Source organism: Hemitrygon akajei, chromosome 18 (assembly GCF_048418815.1).
Source record: "Hemitrygon akajei chromosome 18, sHemAka1.3, whole genome shotgun sequence".
Lineage (NCBI taxonomy): Eukaryota > Metazoa > Chordata > Chondrichthyes > Myliobatiformes > Dasyatidae > Hemitrygon > Hemitrygon akajei.
In genome coordinates, this window is record NC_133141.1 from 8,006,180 (window position 1) to 8,029,204 (window position 23,025).

Genomic DNA, 23,025 nt, shown 5'->3' on the forward strand with positions numbered 1-23,025 from the left:
CAGTGTGGAGGATCAGAGGGATCCTGGGGTCTGAGTCCATAGGACACTCAAAGCCACTGTGCAGGTTGACTCTGTGGTTAAGAAAGCATACGGTGCATTGGCCTTCATCGATTGTGGGATTGAGTTTAGGAGCCAAGGGGTAATGTTGCAGCTGTATAGGACCCTGGTCAGACCCCACTCGGAGTACTGTGCTCAGTTCTGGTCGCCTCACTACAGGAAGGACATGGAAACCATAAAAAAGGGTGCAGAGGAGATTTACAAGGATGGTGCCTGAATTGGGGAGCATGCCTTATGAAAATAGGTTGAGTGAACTCGGCCTTTTTTCCTTGGAGCGACTGAGGATGAGAGGTGTATAAGGTGATGAGAGGCATTGATAATCAGAGCCTTTTTCCCAGGGCTGAAATGGCTAACACAAGAGGGCATAGTTTTAAGGTGCTTGGTAGTAGGTACAGAGGAGATGTCAGGGGTAAGTTTTTTACTCAGAGAGTGGTGAATGTGTGGAATGGGCTGCTGGTGGCGGTGGTGGAGGCAAATACGATAGGGTCTTTTAAGAGACTCCTGGATAGGTACGTGGAGCTCAGAAAAATAGAGGGCTATGGGTAAGCCTTGGTAATTTCTAAGGTAGGGACATGTTCGGCACAGCTTTGTGGGCCGAAGGGCCTGTATTGTACTGTAGGTTTTCTATGTTTCTATGAAATTCAAGAACATACAAACAACCTTTTAAGTTAGAAGCACGCTGGCCCCTGAAGAAAGTGAGATTAGTGGATGAATGGTCTTTGAGCTGACAAATTAATTCTGTTTATTCCTCCACAGATGCTGACTGCACTGCATGTGTTTATATTCCAAATGTTCAGCATCTTCAGTTTATTTTATACTTTCTGCCTACTGACGTTTTTAGTTAAGAGTATAATGTATCCAAATATTTTTTTATTCTGGACATACACTGTGAGCTGTAGTTTTTTTAATTTGTCTCCCGTTCTGAAATCAGAAATTTGAAATTATTAATAACTGAGCTCAATAGAGGCAACCTATTCGGCACCCTCCTCCTGCAGCGCCTTCTACCGATGTTAAATCCGGAGGACCTCCCGACTCCTCCGCAGTAGTGTAATGCCCGGATGATTCCTCGGTCTTCCACGCCTTCCCGAGATGCCTCATTGTTGCGTTATGGCGGCGCCCGTTGAGGAGGACCCGGCTTCCAGACGCCCGCAGTTCGGAAATCGGTTCCTGACCGACCCGAGCCGAGTCTTCTTGCACAGCGCGTGGTGAGGGGAAGGGGGCAGAGAGAGAAAGTATTTGTGTGTCGGGGGGATGTTTGTGTGTGGGAAGTTGTCCTACATGGCGCGTTGAGATCTTGGTATTGTATGGGAAGAAATGTGATCGGGTAATCCGCCTTCATCCATTCCTCGACAAACCTCACTTTCACTCCCATCTTCACCACCAGCCTCTTACCCACCCCCCGCCCTCCACCAATTCAAAGCGCAGCCCACGTTTTGTTATACCCTGCCTGTTCTTTTTCGTGTAAATATTTTGGATGCCTTATTGTACATGAACATTTAATAATGTTTGCGTTCTGGCTCCAAAAAACTTAGATTGGAGTATAGTGGTTAATTGTTTTATCTCTCGTGCCCTTAGGGATAATGTGGAGTGGAGTGAAGAACAAGAGGCAGCAGCCAGGAAAAAGGTTGAAGAAAACTGCGCTGAAGTTGTGTCTTCAGAAAAAGGAGGTGAGTGAATCACATCAGTATTCCTTGCCCAAGGAAGCTAGAGTTCATGACTATAGATCAATGTAATCTTTACAGAGACATAAAATGGTCTAACAGATTGAATGGGCTTGCTTCCCTCCCCATCCCATATAATTCTCATTTTGTCTGTATCAATTTCTTAAATTCATAAATTCAGGTTTATCTGTTTTCAATCATGTTACAGGTATGCAGTATAATTATTTTTAATTTAAAGTTGTTCAAATTAATTGTGTGGTTACATGTGCTGTAGAGACTATTTTGATGACACTAGTTTTCTTTCTTGCTTGCTTTGCAAACAGCGGAGTATGAGAACAGAGCTAGTGACTACTGGAATGACTTCTACAAAATTCATGAGAACAGATTTTTCAAAGACCGTCACTGGCTCTTTACAGAATTTCCTGAGCTGGTTTCGAATTCAAAATCTTACCTGCGGAATCAATCCAGAGCTACAACAGTGTCAGACGATCATTGCCACACTGGCTCCAAGAACTGCCTTGATGGGAACTTTGAGAATGTTCATCACTCTCCCAAGCAATGTGCAGGAGAGCCAGTGAATTGTACACAAAAGCTGGAAAATTTTCAGGTTGATAACCTTGATTCAAATGATGGTGAAAGCACCAATAGACTTGTGGATGAAACTTCAGGAAATACAACACGGACACTGACAAATATGAGTAAGAATCAATTGTCTGATACCAGCTTCACAGAAACTTCAACAACATTCCATATACTAGAGGTAATGTGGGAAGCTGCAGCAGTCTGGAGGATTGTCTGTTAAATATACAACTAATTTCTTCACATAGTGGATAGCTGTGCTTTAATACTGTACCAGCTGAAAGGGTCCCAGTTGGTTTTCGTTTCTGTTAACTGAGGATACAGATTTCTTCCCACTTTAAATATGGGCATATTTTTGTACCTTTTGAATGTAATTTTAAGCACACAAAAAAGTATGCACCTTAAGAGAGACTTCTGTATGTTTAAAAAAGTTATTGCCTGTTATGCCACTGGCATTTAGGGCAGCAATGAAAGTCATCCATCTCTGTCTGTCTTTGGCCATCTTCTCTATTGTGTCCCAGATGTGGTTCAGGTTTACAATTCCAAAAACCAATCTTGACTTGGTCCTTTCCTGTCAGTAGCTTTCTCTTGGTTTTCTTTTTTTTTGGTAATTTATTTTTTTTTATTGAAGTTCATCATCAAACAAACATTTCCGTAAAATGTATTTCAGAAATTGTACATATATATCATATATATCACAAATCTCCACAAAGTATTTATCTGAGGTATACACTTATAGAAAAATTCCACTTGGTTCTCATTACTGTCAGTCATGCAAGTTCTGGGTGGAGACTCAGATGTCAGTATTGTTTCCATAACAATTTTGTTTTACCAGTCAGGGTTGTTAGCCTGACTGAACCCCCAAACCTGGAGGATCAGTGCATTGCTCTTAGTCTGGCATCTATGCTTTGACCTGTTTGGCATAAGTGACCCTACCAAGAGTCAAAGCATAAAGCCCTGACTCCAGCCAACATAGCTCTCCTGGTCATTGAGGCTCTCAAGCCTCCAAACTACAACAAGGTTGTGGTCCTCTTGGAAATGTGTTAGAAAAGGTTTTCTAATAATTATTTCTCTGACTCATGCTTGGGAAAAGGTGGGATAACCAAAGACCACTTTGAGGATGGCAGTTCAAGCCTTTACTACACTAAAAAACAGATTCCTTGTTGTGTGGAATATTCCAGATCTTGGTTTTGACTATTTGGTATTAATTACTTAGTAGCTTGATTTTTCTTTTGTTGATTTGTCTGATATCAGATGAACTGTGTCTCAATGTATTGATCAGTTGACTTTATTGGTATATGAATTAACGGGTTGGTTAGTAACTTGGTACCTACCGACTGTTGTATATTTTCCAGCAAATAAGATATTTCCTCCCAGAAAGTTAATTGGATTCTATATCTTTAAATGCTGTCTGACCTTACCATACACCATGGCTTTATTTACACTTGTTGGGTCACATGATCTGTGGAGAAAGGAAAAGAATTAATACTTCAGGTTCATAGTCTTTCATCAGAAGGACATTAAGCAAGTTAACATCTCCAATGCAGCCTTTTCTATGAGCTAACTGCACATAAGTACAACCACAATGATTTGTGATATTGTAAAATGAATTCACAATAACATACAGCTGTGCTTTGTTTCATAAGAATTAGAAGCTTAGTGCATAAATACCCACTACAAAAATATACTTCCGGCCCTGATGATAAATACTTTTTTGGAGGTTCAGTAGACACTGCAGAATGCAATTTTTTCCCCCAGTTCATAATGGCAAATATCCAAAACCAACTTCCAAGAAAACAAATCTGATCTCAAAATAACAACTATTTTTATTTTATTTTTATTCTACGTCCCATTCCCATTCTGATATGTCTATTCATGGCCTCCTCTACTGTCAAGATGAAGCCACACTCATGTTGGAGGAACAACACCTTATATACCGGCTGGGTAGCGTCCAACCTGATGGCATGAACATTGACTTCTCTAACTTCCGTTAATGCCCCTCCTCCCCTTCTTACCCCATCCCTGATATATTTAGTTTTTGCCCCCTCTCCTCTTTTGTTTCTCTCTTTCTGCCCATCACTCTGCCTGTTCTCCATCTCCCTCTGGTGCTCCCCTCCCACTTTCTTTCTCCCTAGGCCTCCCGTCCCATGTTCCTTTCCCTTCTCCAGCTCTGTATCCCTTTTGCCAATCATCTTTCCGGCTCTAGCTTCACCCACCCCCCCCCCCCCCCCCCGGTCTTCTCCTATCATTTCACATTTCTCACTCCCCCTCCTACTTTCAAATCTCTTACTATCTTTCCTTTCAGTTAGTCCTGACGAAGGGTCTCGGCCCGAAACGTCGACAGCGCTTCTCCCTATGGATGCTGCCTGGCCTGCTGCGTTCCACCAGCATTTTGTGTGTGTTGCATAACAACATGTCTATTTAGTAGGGAATTCACGGAGTACAACTTGGAGAAGAGAAAAGGAAAGGAAATGGAGGAAGCTGTAAATGAATGAATGTAAATAGTATCATTGAATCAGTGTACTTTATTTTGGAGTGGATGCTTCTAAAATGTATATAAAGTTCTAAAAATAGTTCAAAGTAAAATTTATTATCAGTACATGCATGTCACCACATATAATCCTGACATTCTATTTTCCTGTGGGTATGCTCAGCAAATCTATCAAATAGTAACTAAACAGGATCAATGAACAACAAACTGCATATACGAATGTAAATAAATAGCAATAAATAACAAGAGCATGAAATAACAAAATAAAGAGTCCTTAAAGTGAAACCACTAAGATGAGAAAATCTGCAGATGCTAGAAATCCGAGGAACTCAGCAGGCCAGACATCATCTATGGAAAAGAGTGAACAGTTGAGATTTTGGGCTGAGACCCTTCATCAGGACTGGAGAAAAAGATGAGAAGTCAGAGTAAGAAGGTGGAGGAGGAGAAGAAGAGGTACAAGGTAGTAGGTGATAGGTGAAACCAGGAGGGGAGGGGTGAAGTAAAGAGCTGGGAAATCGATTGGTGAAAGAGATAAAGGGCTGGAGAAGGGGGAATCTAATATGAGAGAACAGAAGACAATGGAGGAAAGGGAAGGAGCACCAGAGGGAGGTGATGGACAGGTAAGGAGATAAAGTGAGAGAGGGAAATGGTAAAGGGGGGGGGGGGTGGGCCATTACTGGAAGCTCAAGAAATCAATGTTCCTGGCATCAGGTTGGAAGCTACCTAGACAGAATATAAGGTGTTGCTCCTCCATCCTGAGTGTGGCCTCATCGTGGCAGTAGAGGAGGCCAGGGATTGATATATGGGGATATTGTTGGCTACTAGGAGATCCTACTTTTCTGGTGTGCAGTGCATAGGTACTTGGTGAAGCAGTTTCCCAATCTATATCGGGTCTCATCAATATACAGGAGGCCTCACCGGGAACACCGGATACAACAGATGACCCCCAACAGACTCACAGGTGAAGTGTTGCCTTACCTGGAAAGACTGTTTAGGGCCCTGAATAGTAATGAGGTGTAGGGGCAGGTGTAGCATTTGTTCTGCTTTCAAGGATAAGTGGCGGGGGGAGATCAATGGGGAGGGACCAATGGACAAGGGAGTCGTATAGAGAGCGATCCCTGCGGAAAGCAGGGGTGGGGGGAGAGATATGCATGGTGGTGGGATCCTGTTGGAGATGGTGAAACCATCAGTTGTGGGAACACCAGAAATAGAATGAATGTGGTTATCCCCTTTTGTTCAAGAGCCTAATGGTTGAGAGGTAGTAACTGTTCTTGAACCTGCTGGTACGAGTCCTGAGGCTCCTGTACCTTCTACCTGATGGCAGCAGTCAGAAAAGAGCATAGCCTGGGTGGTGAGGATCTTTAATGGATGCTGCTTTTCCACGTTAACATTTCATGTAGATGTGCTTAATGGTTGGGAGGGCTTTGACTGTGATGTATTGGGCTGAATCCACTATCTTTTGTAGGAATTTCCATTCAAAGGCATTGGTGTTCCCAAACCAGTACACTTGCCACCACTTATCTATAGAAGTTTGCCAAGGTTTTTAATGACATGCCGAAGTAAAGGCATTGTTTTGTTTTCTTTTTTTATATTATGAGTCCAGGACGGGTCATCTGAGATGGTGACGCCAAGGAATTTCAAGTTGCTGACCCTTTCCACATCTTATCCTCCAGTGACTACTGGCTCATGGACCTCTGGTTTCCCTCTCCTGAAGTCTACGATCAATTCTTTGGTCTTATTGACATTGAGTGAGAGGTTGTTGTTATTACACCGCTCATCCAAGTTTTCAATCTCCCTCCTGTATTCATCACCACCTTTGATAACAGTGATATCATCAGCAAACTTGTAAGATGTTGATCTGGTTTTGTAACGACACAATTGTACAGCAAGAAGTGCAGCTGCATCCAATTCAGAGGCCCAGGTTTGATCCTAATATTTGTGAAGTCTACACGCTCTCCCTGTGACCACATGGCCTTTCCCCTGCCGGTTCCAGTTTCCTCCCACATTTGAAGATGTACTGGTAGGTTGGTGGGCTGCTGTAAATGATCTTGAGTAGGTGGGTGCTACTGGGTCCAGTGAATTGATGAACTTGTGAAATAGATTACAGGGAAATTGGTGAGACTGATAGGACTGCTCTGGGAGACTTGGTGGGCTGAATGGCCTATATGGTAAGCAAGTGTGGTTTAAATGCCCACAGTGTTCAGAAAACTTCATGACTATTGTCGGTGGTACAGAAATTACTGGAATCTCCAATGTAAAATGTATATTGAAAAAAATAATAAGTCAACATGGATGTCTGAGAAGAAAATCAAAGTTAACTAATCTAGAGTTCTTGAGGACTATTGAAATAGATGGTAACATTTGAAGGCAATGAGTGAAGTCGCAAGGTTCAGGGAGGTTAGAGCATGGGAAATCTGCAGTAATGTATGATGTGGTAATTGTGTATCAACATACCTATCTCAGGTTGGCATGTTCTGTCATGTGCTTAGGGGCCCAGGTTTAAACATCTGTGTCACTGATTTGGTTATGAGCCGTGGAGCTGTTGTCTCAGACCTCCATTGACCAGGTGCAATCCTGACTTCGGGCATTGTCAGTGTGGAGTTTCTTGGGTTTTCTCTGGGTACTCTGGTTTTTTTCTGCTTCCCAGGTTGGCTTGTTCTCACTCCTGATTATATCCTAGTATAAAGATCGGTCACAGTTAGCTGCCACATTGATTTGTTTTTTGTTTTTTTTGTTCCATCAGAATATATATGAGACTGTTCATTAGCTTTACAATGTATATCTTACAATAACAAGCTGATAGTGAAGAGTGACCCTCATGTAATAAAGTTCGTTATTCTGGCCCTCTCCACAAAAGAAGTCTCACTGATATGTGCTTTTCAAAATGGGTGCCAAATATTTCTTTATTTCTCTCTCCACTAGGTTGGCTGTGGAGTTGGAAATACTGTGTTCCCCATTCTACAAACTAACAAGTAAGTTTTTTTTCTTTTCAATTCTTTTTATTATTATTACTATTCAAAAATAACACAGGTACATCGAAGTAACAACACTTACAATGCCTCAAAAAAAAAGAAATTATCTTAAAGATTGAAAATTTTTGTGAATAAAAACATCCCTACTAAGCAAAAATAAAGTGAGAAAAAAAAAGAAACCCAATGGGGGTACAACCCTGGAGCCATGCGTCATACAGAAAGCTTCTAAAAATAAACATCAAACCGCCAACAAGAAAGAAAAATATATCAAAAAAAGCTTACATTTAGATCGTGGAGAAAATCTATCAGTTAACTGAAATGATAATAACGAGCAAATGAGCCCCATCTCTTCTCAGAATCAAATAAAGGTTCAAAGGTTCGACTTCTAATTTTCTCCAAGCTAAGACACAGCATCACTTGAGAGAACCATTGTGACAAAGTAGGAGCTGATATATCCTTCCATTTCAACAAAATGGCCCTCCTAGCTATCAATGTAACAAGCGCAATAACATGGATATTTTGAGGAATTATTCCAAAAAGCACAGTCAATTTATTAGATTGTAAGTTGATTCTGAGTGCTTTAGAAATTGTCGAAAAGACTGACTTCCAAAACTGTTTTAGTATAGAACATATGTGTCAGTGTAGCTATCTCAGTTTTACATCTATCACAATACTTGTCAACATTGGGAAATATTTTAGAAAGTCTCTCAAATGGTAACAATGTACAATTTTAAATTGAATCAGTGAATGATTAGCACAGATCGAAGAAGAGTTAACCAGCTTCAGAATCCACATCCAATCCTCCCATATAAAAGTCAAATTGAGTTCTTTCTCCCAATCCTGTTTAATCTTAAGTAAAGGATGCTTATCCCATTGTAATAATAAATTATAAATTCTTCTAATAGAACCTTTCATCAAAGGGCTCATATTCATAGTAGTACCTAACAAGTCAGCCTCCAATATGTAAGGAAAATTACTTAAATATTTTTGTAAAAAGTGTCTAACTTGAAGGTATTGTAAAAAGTGTGAATATGAGAGAGAATATTTATCGACTAATTGTTCAAAAGACATCAATCTGCCTTCTTTAAATAAATCCAAAAAAGAACTAATACCTTTATTTTTCCAAAGTAAAAAAATTGAATCACTCAGGAAAGGTTTAAAAAAGTAATTACGATAAATTGAACTACAAAGTTTAAATTTTTTAAGATTTAAAAAATTGCGGAACTGGAGCCAAATTTGTAAAGAGTGCTTAATCACAGGATATAGGTTTAAATTAGCAACTTTAGTTAATTGTATAGGTAGAGCAACTCCTAATAACAAGGTTAAATAGAACTGTTTCACTGCTCTCAGTTCCAGGTGTACCCAAATTGGCAGATCATTTCTATCAACCCAGTATAACCAAAAGGACATACATCGCAAATTAACAGCCCAATAATACACTCTTAGATTAGGCAAAGTAAGACCTCCATCCTTTTTCAACTTTTGTAAATGACATTTACTAATTCTTGGTCTTTTATTATCCCAAATAAAAAATAGAATAATAGAATCAATCTGATCAAAAAACTTCTTAGTCAAAAATCAGGAATATTCTGAAATAAATATAAAAATGTTGGTAAAATCATCATTTTAACTACATGAATACGGCCAACAAGTGAAAATGTAAGTGGGCTCCGTCTACTAAATGAGTACTTCATAGAGTCCACTAAAGGAGGAAAATTGGCTTTATAAAGATCCTTATATTTTTTAGTAATTATGACACCTAAATATCTAAAAGAATCCATCACTTGAAAAGGAATATTATCATATAGAGATAGATTCATTTAAGGGAAGCAATTCACTTTTACTAAAATTTATTTTATATTCTGAAAAATCTCCAAATTTGTCAAATAATTTTAGCAAAGCAGGAATAGATTCTTCAGGCTTAGATATATACACCAATAAATCATCAGTGTAAAGAGAAATCTTGTGCATGGTCTCATTCACAGAAATCCCATGAATATATTTGGCTTCACGAAGAGCAATAGCAATGGATTCTAATATTAAATTAAATAACAAAGGACTTAATGGACAACCTTGTCTTGTCCCCTGTGATAGCTGAAAAAAAGGAGACCTACAGTTATTAGTGACAACAGTAGCAATAGGAGCTTTATATATCATTTTAATCCAATTATTAAAATTAACACCAAAACCAAATTTTTCTAAAACATTAAATAAATATTTCCATTTGACTCGTTCAAATGCTTTTTCAGCATCCAAAGATACAACGCATTGTAGAGTTTTAGAAGAGGGCGAATATATAATGTTAAATAGTTTCCGAACATTTGAAAAAGAATAAAGACCCTTTATAAAGCCTGTTTGATCTTTAAAAATAATTTTACCTAAAATACTCTCCAACCGATTGGCCATTATCTTTGGCATAATCTTAGTATCAACATTCAATAATGAAATAGGTCTGTATGAGGCACAATCAGTAGGATCTTTATCCTTTTTGAGAATTAAAGAAATAGAAGCCTCATAAAAAGTAGAGGGTAAATCCCTTTTCACAAAAGAATCTTTAAGCATCTCTAACATATATGGAGAAAGCAATTTTCCAAATTTTTCATAAAATTCTACAGGATAACCAAGTCCAGGGGCCTTACCAGATCGCATTGAAAAAATAGCTTTATGAATTTCGGATTCAGTAATTTGGGCATCAAGAGTTTTTTGATCCTCAGCAGAAATTTTAGGAAAAGCATCTTTCGTAAAAAGGCATTCATTCAGAAGAATCTACTGGACATTGAGATTTATAAAGTTCAGTATAAAAAATCTTGAAAAATCTTATTAATTTTTTCATATTCCCGAGCCAGGATACCATCCTTTCTACGAATTTTCAAAATTTGCCTTTTGGCTCCAGCCGATTTTAATTGAGATACAAGTAGTTTGTTATTTTTATCTCCAAACATATAAAATTGGCTCTTTAACTTAAGTAGATAACCTTCAATTGGATGAGTTAATAATAGGTTATATTGTGATTGAAGTTCCACCCTTTTTTTAAATAAGTCAATATTAGGGGAAGTCGCATAGATATTATCTAAATCTTTAATTTGTTTTGAAATTTTATCTAATTCTACTTTAGTCTGTTTTTTAAGTTTAGGTGAATAAGAAATAATCTGACCACTTAAAAATGCTTTAAATGTATCCCATATAATTAATTTGGATATACCTCCTATATCATTAAAAAGAAAAAATTCTTTTATCTGGCTTTCAATAAAACTGATAAAATCAGAGTTTTGCAATAAAGTCTGAGACATGCACCATGGTGGACGGGCAAAAATGACATCGTCAAATTCAAAGGACAAACTCAAAGGCGCATGATCCGATATAGCAATAGCGTCATATTCACAGTTTTTAACATTAGGCAAAAGGCGGGGATCAATTATAATATAATCAATCCTCGAATATTTTTTATAGACATGCGAAAAAAAGGAATATTCTCTGTTATCAGGGTGCAAATGCCTCCATAATTCGATCAACCCAAAATCAGTCAAAAAGGAGTTAATAACTGATGCGGAATGATTTGGAAGTCGCTGATTAGTTGAGCTCTTGTCAATCATAGGATTTAAACAACAGTTAAAATCCCCACCCATTATCAACATATATTCTTTTAAATCCGGCAATGAAGCAAATACTTTTTTAAAAAAAGAAGGATCATCTAAATTAGGATCATACAAATTGACCAAAACAACTTTTCTATTACAAATCACTCCTTTAACAATTGGAAATCTACCATTAAAATCTGATTCCTCTTGAGTAAATATATTAGATTTAATAAAGATAGACACGCCTTTAGTTTTACTCTGAGAAGTGGCATGGAGCTGTAATCCATTCCACCATCCAGAAAACCTATTTTGATCTCCTGCCCTGATATGCATCTCCTGAGCAAAAATTATTATCAGGTTGGAATCGATTAATAATTTTAAAAGTCTTTTTTCGTTTAATAGGATGATTCTAACCATGTACATTCCAACTTATTACATTAATCCGTTTAACTACCATACTATAATTTTATTCTAATTTACTTTATACATGCGCAGAACACATACTAATCTAGGATGATCAAAAATGGCAGTGATGAAGAATACAACCATATAAAAAACACGCATGCTCCGGAACCACCCAATGGAAAAAATTCCTAACTCTAGACCCACCCACCCACCCTCGCAAAAGCCGGAAAAAAAGGCAAGCGAACTAAGATAGGATACAAAGCCATGGGCTGCTCTGTCGGTCCCCTCTTTCCCTCCCCCCAGCCAGCACACAAAAAAATAAAATGACCTTGCAAGAAAGACAGTACAGTCTCAACAAAGGAGAGTGTTTACATTCCATCATGTATTAAACAAAAAAAGAACCAAAATAATATAATCTCTTAGAGAAAAAAAACCAGCACCATCTTAAGTTTAGCTTTAAATCTCTAAGAAAACTTTAAATTCGGTTATAGGACGCTATAATAAAGCAGAGGGAAAAAAAGGTTAATAGTATATGTAACCGAACTAAATTTACAGAAATATTAATTAGTAATATCATAAGTAACTAAACCCTCCCAGATAGAGATATATATAGAAACCCTATTAGTAGGAAAAACACTACCAATTAGTAAATTAAGAAACAACAAAAAAAACAAACCAAATATTAGATGGAAGGAACAAATCCTTTTATCCTCTTTTCTCAGTCAGATATCTAATTAGCCATTTAAACAGTCAAACTTGAACATAAATCTTCTTTCCAAAAAAAATCCAATAAGATGCAATAATGAGCAGGTTTTCTTATCTTCTTTTATTAATCTCTCAATGAGCTATCCAAATAACCTTCATATATCTTCTTTTCAAAATGTGAGTAATATACAGATAATCCAACAGCTTTTCAGATAGTTCATTCGGTAGTAGCATCAATGACGGTGACAGGTATAGCCTGAACAAAATCCAGTGCGGCTTTTGGATCAAAGAAAATGCGTGGAAAAGAATTAGGAGGAAAAACTTTCATTCTTGTCAGGTAACTCAAAGAGGGAAATGGTTTGTTATCATATGCTTGTTTCATTACCAAAGCAAATTTTGATCTTTGTTCCATTACTTCTTTCGGATAATCTTCATAAAAACGGAGCTCAGACTCGTTGAATCTGAAAACTCTCTGATTTCTTGCCTGTCGCATTATTTGATCTTTAATTTTACCATATTTTTTCCTCAACTCGGTCCTAAAAGGCTTCTCCTTTATCCTTAAACTGTGACCCCCTCGTTCTGGACTTCCCCAACATCGGAAACAATCTTCCTGCATCCAGCCTGTCCAATCCCTTTAGAATTTTATTTGTTTCAATAAGATCCCCTCTCAATCTTCTAAATTCCAGTCAGTATAAGCCTAGTCGATCCAGTCTTTCTTCATATGAAAGTCCTGCCATCCCAGGAATCAATCTGGTGAACCTTCTTTGTACTCCCTCTATGGCAAGAATGTCTTTCCTCAGATTAGGGGACCAAAACTGCACACAGTATTCAAGGTGCGATCTCACCAAGGCCTTGTACAACTGCAGTAGAACCTCCCTGCTCCTGTACTCAAATCCTTTTGCTATGAATGCCAACATGAAAAGCACATAGCACATATGGCTATGATTTCTGAAAAACATCAGTCACGAAGAAAAGAAAAATAATTTTTCTTAAGTCCTAGTGTGGCATGACTGGTTCTGCTTGCTCTTCTACTGAGCGAACACTGGAGGGCAGCACCAATCCCCCCCCCCCCCCCCCCCCCCCCCCACCACCACCACCATCTCTCTTGATAATGAGCCAGTGAACCGGACTTGCAGTATACTGCATTACCTATGGCAACAGTGTCTTGTGATCACGATAAAATGTCCCAGACAATCACTAGCACTACGTACAGTCTCAGCACAGCAGTACGCAATGAGCCTGGGTGATAACACAACGGTTTGCAACAAGTCCATCTCCATCATTATCAAAAGTGAAAGGGTGCTGCATTTTCAGAAGGGTTGTCTTTCCAAAGATCCATTAAAAGTGATTCTGTCTGTTCAGATGGATGGTAAGAAAACCTTTTTCTAATTTGAAGAAGAATTGGGGACTTAGTTCATCATTGCTCGTTCCTGTACCTCCATTGATTAAATTATTGCTCATAAACATGTGAGACGTTTCTGAGTGCAAATTATTTGCCAATGTGAAAGTAATTAACGCTGCTTAGAAGTGTAATACTGGTTGTAACACCATAGGGTGATTTGAAGGTGTTATGCAAATGTATTTTGTTCCTCTTTCTAATTTAAATAAACAATTTTATGTTACACAGTAATGTAATTTTCTGGTTTGCACCTGCAAAAAAACAATCGTGTGAAGAATTGGATGACAAACTGAGCTAAAATGTAAAAGAACAAAAATACTGTGGATACTGAAAGACTAAAATGCATTAAAACTTTGGTAATCCATTATCTGATTTTTTTTCAGGAATCCTGTAGATTTGGAATTGGTTTATTATTGTCACATGCACTGAGATGTAGTGAAAAGCTTGTCTTGCATTCTGTTCATACAGTGCATTGAGGTAGAACAAGGGAAACAATAGCAATGCAGAATAAAGTGTAACGGCTACAGTGAAAGTGCAGTGCAGGTAAGCAATAAAGTGCAAAATCATAATGAGGTAGATTGAGGCAAGAGTCCAACTTATCATACTAGGGAACTGTCTTATAACAACGGGGTAGAAGCTGTCCTTGAGTCTGGTGGTACGTACTTTCAAGCTTTTGTATCTTCTGCCCAATGAAGAGATGAAAAAAAAGAATAGGAATGTATCCCAATAGGATGTTTTCTATTATGCATCAAAAGTTGGTAAGGATCAATGTGGACATGCCAAATTTCTGAAGCATCCTAGAGAAATAGGTGAGCTTTCTGGTTGTGACGTCTGTGGTTGAGCCAGGGCAGGCTATTGGTGACTCTTTGGAACTTGAAGATCTCAACCATTTTGCCCTCAGCACTGCTGATGTAAACAGGAACATGTGCACCACCTCCCTTTTTTGTTTTTCTGACACTGAGGGAAAGGTTGGTTTGTAGACAGAGTAGAATCTCGCACACAGTGAACAGGGAGTAGAGTAGGAGGCTGAGTGCATAGCCTTGTGGAGTATCAGCATTCAGAATAATTGTGCAGGCAGTGTTGCTGCCTACTCTTACTGATTGTGGTCCATTGGTCACAAAGTCCAGGATCTATTTCTAGAGGGAGACATTAATTTCATTTTAGTTTTTCATTGATTCTATTGCATTTCTTTGTTCTGCAGTGAACAAAGTGTAGTATATGGTGACATATGTGTACTTTGGTAATAAATTTGCTTAGAACTTTGACTCCCAGGATCCAAAGTTTAATGATGAGTTTGCTTGGAATTATAGTATTAAATTTGGAGCTGTAGACATTGGTGTCTTTACCGTCTGAATGCTCCAGAGATGAGTGTAGGGTCAGGGAAATAGCCTCCACTGTAGTCCTGTTTTGGTGGTAGGTGTATTGCATTGTGTCAAGGTGGTTTGGCATCTAGTTCACTGGGTGATCTTTCCCACATCTCCCTTAAGCTCACTTATGCCTCATTTCCTGGATTCCCTTTAATCACATTTCCCTTAATCCATTCCTCATGTTCCCTGTGAATTTAGGGTATGCCGGAACATTTATTTTACCGCTGTGTAACTTTTTTTTTTAGTGAATTGAAAGTGTATTGGTGTACAAGTCCGAAAAACATCCTGTAGTCTAGAAAATCTACTAGTCCAGCACCTCCAGAGCCCCCAGGGTCTCAGTTTCACTGTAAAAAGAGAATGTTCAGTATCTGGAGAAAGAAGCTCCTAATGGTATTTTAACAGAATTGTTTTAGGTTTTTTGTGTGCCACAAAGATCGTATCAGACTTCCTGTACTTAATGCTTTTTTTTTCTTTGTAAGTGTGAATCATATCACTTCAAATGTTAAACAGGGATGTTGCAAAAATTGATCTACAAAAAACAATCTTATTTGCAAACCACACAAGTAAATGTGATTATAAGGTTCTTTTCCGGTGTTCAGATAACTGTAATGCACACATCTGTGAAGATGCCAGTTGTAACTTGCATTTGTGAATCTTGTTGGTGATGTATCATGTCATTCCTGGGGTGTGTTACATATTCTATCCTGAAGAAAAAGGTCAAATCCAGCATTGGGAAACTGGACAAACAATAGAGTTGGTTCCCTTACTTCAGATGTCTAACTGTTCAAAATGAAATGAGCCCGACGTAATATAAATGCACTTCAGTGTGTACACAGCAGTCCCAGATCACCTAGATGGACTCTTTCCCCACTGCCCAAATCTTGAGGTAAAATGAATGAAATAATTAGTAGGGTTCCATTACCAAGTTAGCAATAAATTTGAGAGATGGAGAGAAAATACCCAAGCTTTTAAACAGCGTACTTGTAACAGGACCAGCAGAAGTAAGAATGCTGATCAGATTTGAGTAGAAACTAGTACCAATGACTAATTCTCCTCTTGTCTGTTTGCAGTGACCCAGGGTTGTTTGTGTACTGCTGTGACTTTTCATCGACTGCTGTTGAACTTGTCAAGGTGAGATTGTACTTTCAGTTTGATCAATATGTCAGTCTTTCTGAGCCCAGTGTATTCAGGAGCATTCATTCATGCTAGGGGTAGTCATCTTAGCATAACCTTCAGATAAATACTATTTGCAACTTAATTATTGGAAATTCATCTGACTTCATAATAAGTTTACAACAGCAGTGGAATGTATTTCTGATTTTGGTGCTGGTATATGCTTAAACTGTAATATGAATATGAGATTAAACACCTTAAAGGGAAGATCTATCAGCCCCATACTGAGACTGGCTGAGCTGGTTTTTGAACAGTTTAGAGTGAATATCCTGTCAATATTGGAGTGGCAAGTAAAGACAGAGTCATAGAAGACTACAGCACAAAACAGGCCCTTTGGCCCATCTAGTCCATGCTGAACCATTTAAACTGCATACTCCCATCGACCCACACCCGGACCATAGCCATCCATACCCGTACCATCCATGTATCTATCCAATCTTCTGTTAAATGTTGAAATTGAAATTGTGTCCATTGCTTATGCTGGCAGCTTGTTTTATACTCTCACCACCCTCTGAGTGAAAAAGTTTCCCCTTAAACATTTCACCTTTCATCTTTAACCCATGACCTCTAGTTGCAGTCTCACGCAACTTCAGTGCAAAAACCCTGCTTGCATTTACCCAAATTATACTCTTTCTATCAGCAATCTGAAAGATATCTGATCCATATGATATGGTAGTCATCTGGGATGAGAAATTGGTTGAGAGTGATAAACACAAGCCCTGTGTTAACGTTAATACAGTTTGCAGTCCCTGAACTGTGATTATATCTTTAAGTCTGTCAATGCATGCATCACCAGAGTTAATAGTGGTTACCAGAGCTCTCTTGGACTCTATTAGTACTTATAATCTAGTTGAACCACAAAATTAAAGATGATCTTGGGTGTGTGTAGAAATTAAACTTTTGTCTGATTCTGTTCCTGGGATCACCTCAGGAGTATCACTGGCACTGAAAATGGCTACCAGTTCATCGCACAAGGCTGCGCTATGTGAGCCAGGAATGTATAAGTGTGATCTGGGTGACCGTAGGTGAAGGTCACTGGACCTTTGGTCACAGAGTATCACTTGCTTTTTGGTGTAGGAATGGCTGGCTGGAAGGTGGATTTCGTGTCTGGCTTTTTCCTGTTCTAAGCCGGCACTGCAGATGAGTTTTTTGGCAACTCTGCTAACTGTGCAACAGCACCATCTCCAGGAAAGAAGCAACATTTACACTCCATTGAAAAGGACTGAATTGAAAGCTGATAGCATAATATTCAAGTATTCAAGTCAAGTTTATTGTCACTTAACTACATACATATTTAGCCATATAATGTATAGAAAAAAACAATGTTTCTCCAAACCAGAGTGTAAAGCACAATAGTAACAACATGTGATAACATGAAGGTATGGATAAAATCTACAGCTGAATCACACATAAATAACAAACTAAAGTGCGTTAATATTAAATATTGAACAGATTAACCAGTGACACTTTGAATGTGATACGGTAGGGAGCTCCGAAGCTGAGTGGCCTGGAGGAAGAAACTATTTCACATTCCAACCATTCTTGTTTTTATTGATCATGGTCTCCAGCCTGATGGTAGAAAGCCAAAGAGGATGCTCGATGGATGGGTGGGTTCCTTAATAATACTGAGGGCTGTGCTTCTGATAAATGTCCCTGATGGGTGGTAGGGAGACCCATGTGATCCTCTGAACTGTTCTCACAGTCCCTTGTAGGGATTTCTGGTCCGATGCTCAGCTGCTCCCATACCAGATGGAGATACAGCTTGTCAGGACACTCTCAATGGTGCTCCTGTAAAATGCAGTTAAGATGGGGGGGGGGGGGGGGGGGGGGGAGAGAGACTTGCTTGCTTCAATCTATCCATACATTGTCTATTTGTCATGTTATTCTCGTTCTGATTAAGAACAGGACAGTGGCTCAATGCCAGAGATGTACCATCTTTTATCGCGTAGTTGTTTGTTCTTCCCCCGGTTCACCTGGGCTTTTGTACTTCAGCTGTAACATGTCAGCACAGCAATCTTGCTTCACCATTACAAAGACAAGTGGAGCACCGTGAAGGACGGAGAACTTCTCAGAACTCTCCAACAATGTTATCTCCAATATACAGAGCGTGAAATTTCAGCTCTTGTATTTGGCATTACAAACCAAATGTCTTGTGGAAATCTAAGTATAGTACGCTCACCATTTCCAAAGCACAGGTCACTGCTTCAATGGGGAATCGTTGTTTTAATATTTGTGATTACAGTTGGCCCTCCTTATCCGCGAATTCAACCAACCGTGAATCGCGAAAACCCGGAAGTGCTCTTCCAGCACTTGTTGTTCGAGCATGTGCAGACTTTTTTTCTTGTTATTATTCCCTAAACAATGCAGTATAACAACTATTTTACATAGCATTTACTAGGTATTAGGTATTATAAGTAATCTAGAGATGATTTAAAGTATACGGGAGGATGTGCATAGGTTATCATGGATCGGGATCGAAAAATATCGGAAGGGCTCTTACTAATAAATAAGTTGGAGCAAGTACATCCAGTATTATTTAGCATCAGTTAGTCAAACATTTGTCTTAGTATATAGTATACATTTTACCTTTCTGTGCATATAAAACACTTAAGAACATATGTTTCAGCGCCGGGCATGGGAACAGAAGTTCTCAGGACTCAGGACAGACCGCTCCTGAGTGTGCTCTCCACTGTGCCGGGTTGATGTGGAGGATCAAAACCCCAAAACTCAATAATTAAACCACTGTGTTGCTTAGTAATAATTGTAGCTTTCATCGGGGCAGAGCCTTTCTCACTTTATCCTTTAAAATTGTTCCGATCGTTGATCGACGTAGCCTAATGATTTTCCAATGACCGGTGGCATTTCACCTCTTTCCGATCACTTTATCATTTCCACTTTATTTTCAATCGTGTTCGTGATTATTTTCATGAACAGAAACACTGCAGATTCAGATCTCTGTCGCCGGGTCCTAATGTCCACCGCACTGAGACAGGTTAAATAAGGTCTGGGGTTCCACTGGGTCCTAAGATCCGCCGCATTGAGACAGGTTGAATAAGGGACTTGAGCATCTGTGAATTTTGGTATCCGCAAGGGGTCCCGGAACCAATCCCCCACGGATAAGGAGGGCCGACTGTATACAGTGTTCAATGATACAGATTTATCTTCCTAGTTCCTCCATACTTTTACTGTTCAAGTATTATATAGAACCAACATGAAGAAATGAGTGTTTTATCACGCCCTACTATTTCAAACCACTCTTTGAATCTGCTACTTGCAAAATTTCTCTGCATGAAATTCTGTTGGTCCCTTCTTTGAGATAGACAAGTCTTTGGCATTTTAATGCCATGATTTTGATAATACCATGGAACCTAATGAGACATTACTTAAAGCAGAACCTGTTTAACTCTAATTAAAAGAGTTTTATGAACTACAGCAATTTATAGATATTGTTGCAGTAAAGTCTCCCCATAAAAGGATTATTATTTCCCCAGCAAAATGCAGTGAGTTGGTGTTTATGTAACACAATTGTGCTTAAAATCAGTTCAGCCTCTTCCAGGCGCAGTTGATAGACATAATTACCAGATTTTGTTGTTAGATTGTCACTGTGTGTGACCTTATTTGGTACATGAGCTTTTGTCAAAGTGAGGCAAAGTTTGACTTAAAATCAGTGCAATTGATGGAGTACAGATGAGGCGCTGGTTCCTTTTAAAGGCAAAGAATGTAAAGTAATATTTGCAGGTAATTTCACATGACTGTCTCGTACTCATAAATACACAGCACAGGGCCTTTCATAGTATTGTAAAGGCCATCTAATTACTCCCACTCTCTTTATAAAAGGCATGTTGTACTAACTTGGTTGATTTTGTTATGAATGTAACAATAAGGATGGAAGATAATAATGCATATGGAAGGTAGTAATACATTTGTGCAGATGTACAAAGGACATTTGATGGAGTGCTATTTATTAGGCTTGCTACCAGAATTGAACCCTATAGAATAAAAAGTTCAATGACAACAAAAACAAAGTTGAATGAGGAATATAGCTGTGGCAGTGTTTCTCGGATTGCAGGATAGTTTACAACAAACTTTCTTGAATCACTGCTGACTTGGATTATAATTTCAATTTGCAAGTGAAATTAAACTTGGAAGCATAGTAAACAATAAGAAAGATGAGAACAAATTATAAAGCTGGTGATGTGGTTGGGTTCATTGGACAGAGTTTTAGCAGGGAAAAATTCCAAGGTAAAGGCAATTCTGCTATAATGCAGCCATTATACTCACATAAAAACATCTGTGTTAATGGGGGTGGGGAGCTGTGTTAAGGACTAGAGAGTTTTAAACTTCCAATAAGTTATTTTTCCAGCAAGACTTTCAAAGGTAAAGTTGTTTTAATAGCTAGAAGTTAAAAAGCTGTGGAAGCTGTATAATAGCATGTGTTGTGTATATATAAACTATATAATACAGTATTATTGTGTGAGTATCAATAGAAGCCATTGCTTGTCACTTTCCAGTGACCCTTGGTGAAACTAGCAGCCCGTGTTCTTAAGTAACGGTTTCTGATTACTACAGGGAAGTTGCATGGAAATGTTAATTTTCTCCGAGACAGCTGTTATTTTTCTGCTTGTCAGTTCCCAGAGTAACTAACTGGTTGTTGATTTCCTGATCAAAATCGTATTAAAACCAATTTAGTTTGCGTTATATAAAAAGTTTTCTCTAATTCATCAATTATGTTATATCCAATCTGCATTATGGAAATTTCCTTCATAGCAGTACTATCCTAATGCAAAGAATGAAACAAAGTAAAACATGATCATTGGTACAATTATAAAGGGAGTGAAAGAAAAGGGGAAAAAATGGGAAGTTTGTGCCAAACTCTGCAGAGTTTACCAAAGTTGTTAAACACACGCAATCCTGGGCTGCTTTAATAGTCAGCAAAGAATGCACAAGTAATGTTAAACCTTTCTGAAAAGTTAAGTTTGGCTCCTGCTAGAGTTTACTGCAGAATCTGGAAGTCCAAGGTTTGGTGGTTTGAACACTTTGAAAGGGAACGAAGATGTTTTATGGTCTCAGGGATGTACAGTTGAAGCTTGGAGCTGTGATTGAATAAAATTGTTGGAATGTTTTCAATGGATTGCAGAAAGAGAAACTTAGTAGCAGCTGAAGAATCTCTCCCCAGGGAATATAGACTTCAGTTGATTAGCAAAAGCAAACACAGATGAGAAATGGAAAATGTGTTTTATGGGATTTAAAGTGCATTGTATATAAAGGTGGTGGATACAGATTTAATGATGGTCACAGAAAGTGGGCCATATGGATAAATCCTCACAAAGTGGGGACGTGGGGCTGACCCGCTATTAAAAGCTACTGTAAGCTCTAAGTCACATGACATCATTATCCTTTAAGTTTATGTACCTCTTGCAATTTAGTTTGTCTGTAAACAAAGTTGAACTAAATCACTTGACTGGGGTCTGGTGCCCTGTGCCAGTGTACAAGTAGCATAAAGACTCTCTTGTTCTGTTTTTAGTCGAACTCTGGTTATGACAGCTCTCGATGCTTTGCATTTGTCCATGATCTGTGTGATACAGAGGCCAGTTATCCAATGCCAGACCAAAGCCTGGACATCATTATCCTCATATTTGTACTCTCCGCAATACATCCATATAAGTAAGTACATTTTCCTTAATCTTGTAAAGTATGGCTACCATTTTTGCAAGATAGTACTGTGGACTTTGTGCATAGTGCCAATGTCTTGAACTGTGTATAAAACATAGCATAGTAGTCATGGACCACATCAGGAATCCAAGACCGTGTCACTGATTGAGGTGAGTTGGCCAAATGTTTCTAATCTCACAGTTTTGCATCTTTCATCTTTCTCTCACACTGACCCTTTTTTCTTTCTCTTCTTTTCATTTTCTACTCGTTTACCTACTCCCTTCTGCCTGCTTCCCACCTCTCCTTCATGCATTCACCCTGGCTCCCATTGTCCTGTCTCTGTCCATATCAATGTTCCTTTCCCCCTTGAATGCTCTCTCTTGTTCCCCTTTTCTGCAGAATGCAAGCCGTTATTAAGAGACTGAGTCAACTCCTAAAGCCAGGAGGAATGATTCTCTTCAGGGACTACGGACGATATGACATGGCACAGCTTCGATTTAGGAAAGGTAAGTACTCTGAGATGGTACTCCTCATAAATTGATATTGGATTAGGTTGCTATTGAAATGAACCTATGTTATTGTGCCTTCCCTAATTATAGGTCGCTGCCTTTCTGAAAATTTCTATGTTCGAGGAGATGGGACAAGAGTTTATTTTTTCACATCAGGTACACGTAAAATGTTTTTAGTTCGATTTGTAGCTTTATATAAAACGAGTTTGGGTCTTTAGTTGAAGGTGTCCCAGTGATTCGACCTGCAGTTTCTGGTTGATCTGTATTATATTTAGTATGCCAAATTGGCCTGATCTTTGCCTATAATTCTTATACTGCATTATAATAAGCAGATTGTCTATTCAATTCAGACATAGAAGGAAATTATTCAAGACTGGCTCAGGCCAGACTAAAATGTTAAGAGTTGACCAAGTACTTTTGTATTAAAATGTAGTGACTGTTGTTGGAAGCACAGCAGCCAATTAACATACAGTAGGA

At 38.6% G+C, this 23,025-nt stretch overlaps 1 protein-coding gene across 1 annotated transcript in view; it reads left to right on the plus strand.

The window, feature by feature from the left end:
* The first annotated feature begins 1,122 nt into the window (after nucleotides 1-1,122).
* mettl2a (methyltransferase 2A, methylcytidine) overlaps nucleotides 1,123-23,025 on the plus strand; it is a 28,911-nt gene continuing 7,008 nt past the window's right edge. Inside the window, exons 1-8 of the mRNA XM_073070721.1 lie at nucleotides 1,123-1,262; nucleotides 1,633-1,724; nucleotides 2,042-2,478; nucleotides 7,711-7,760; nucleotides 16,285-16,345; nucleotides 21,912-22,051; nucleotides 22,439-22,545; nucleotides 22,639-22,704. Coding sequence (XP_072926822.1) covers nucleotides 1,147-1,262; nucleotides 1,633-1,724; nucleotides 2,042-2,478; nucleotides 7,711-7,760; nucleotides 16,285-16,345; nucleotides 21,912-22,051; nucleotides 22,439-22,545; nucleotides 22,639-22,704 — 1,069 coding nt within the window. The 5' untranslated portion in view covers nucleotides 1,123-1,146. The remainder of the gene's footprint in view (nucleotides 1,263-1,632; nucleotides 1,725-2,041; nucleotides 2,479-7,710; nucleotides 7,761-16,284; nucleotides 16,346-21,911; nucleotides 22,052-22,438; nucleotides 22,546-22,638; nucleotides 22,705-23,025) is intronic.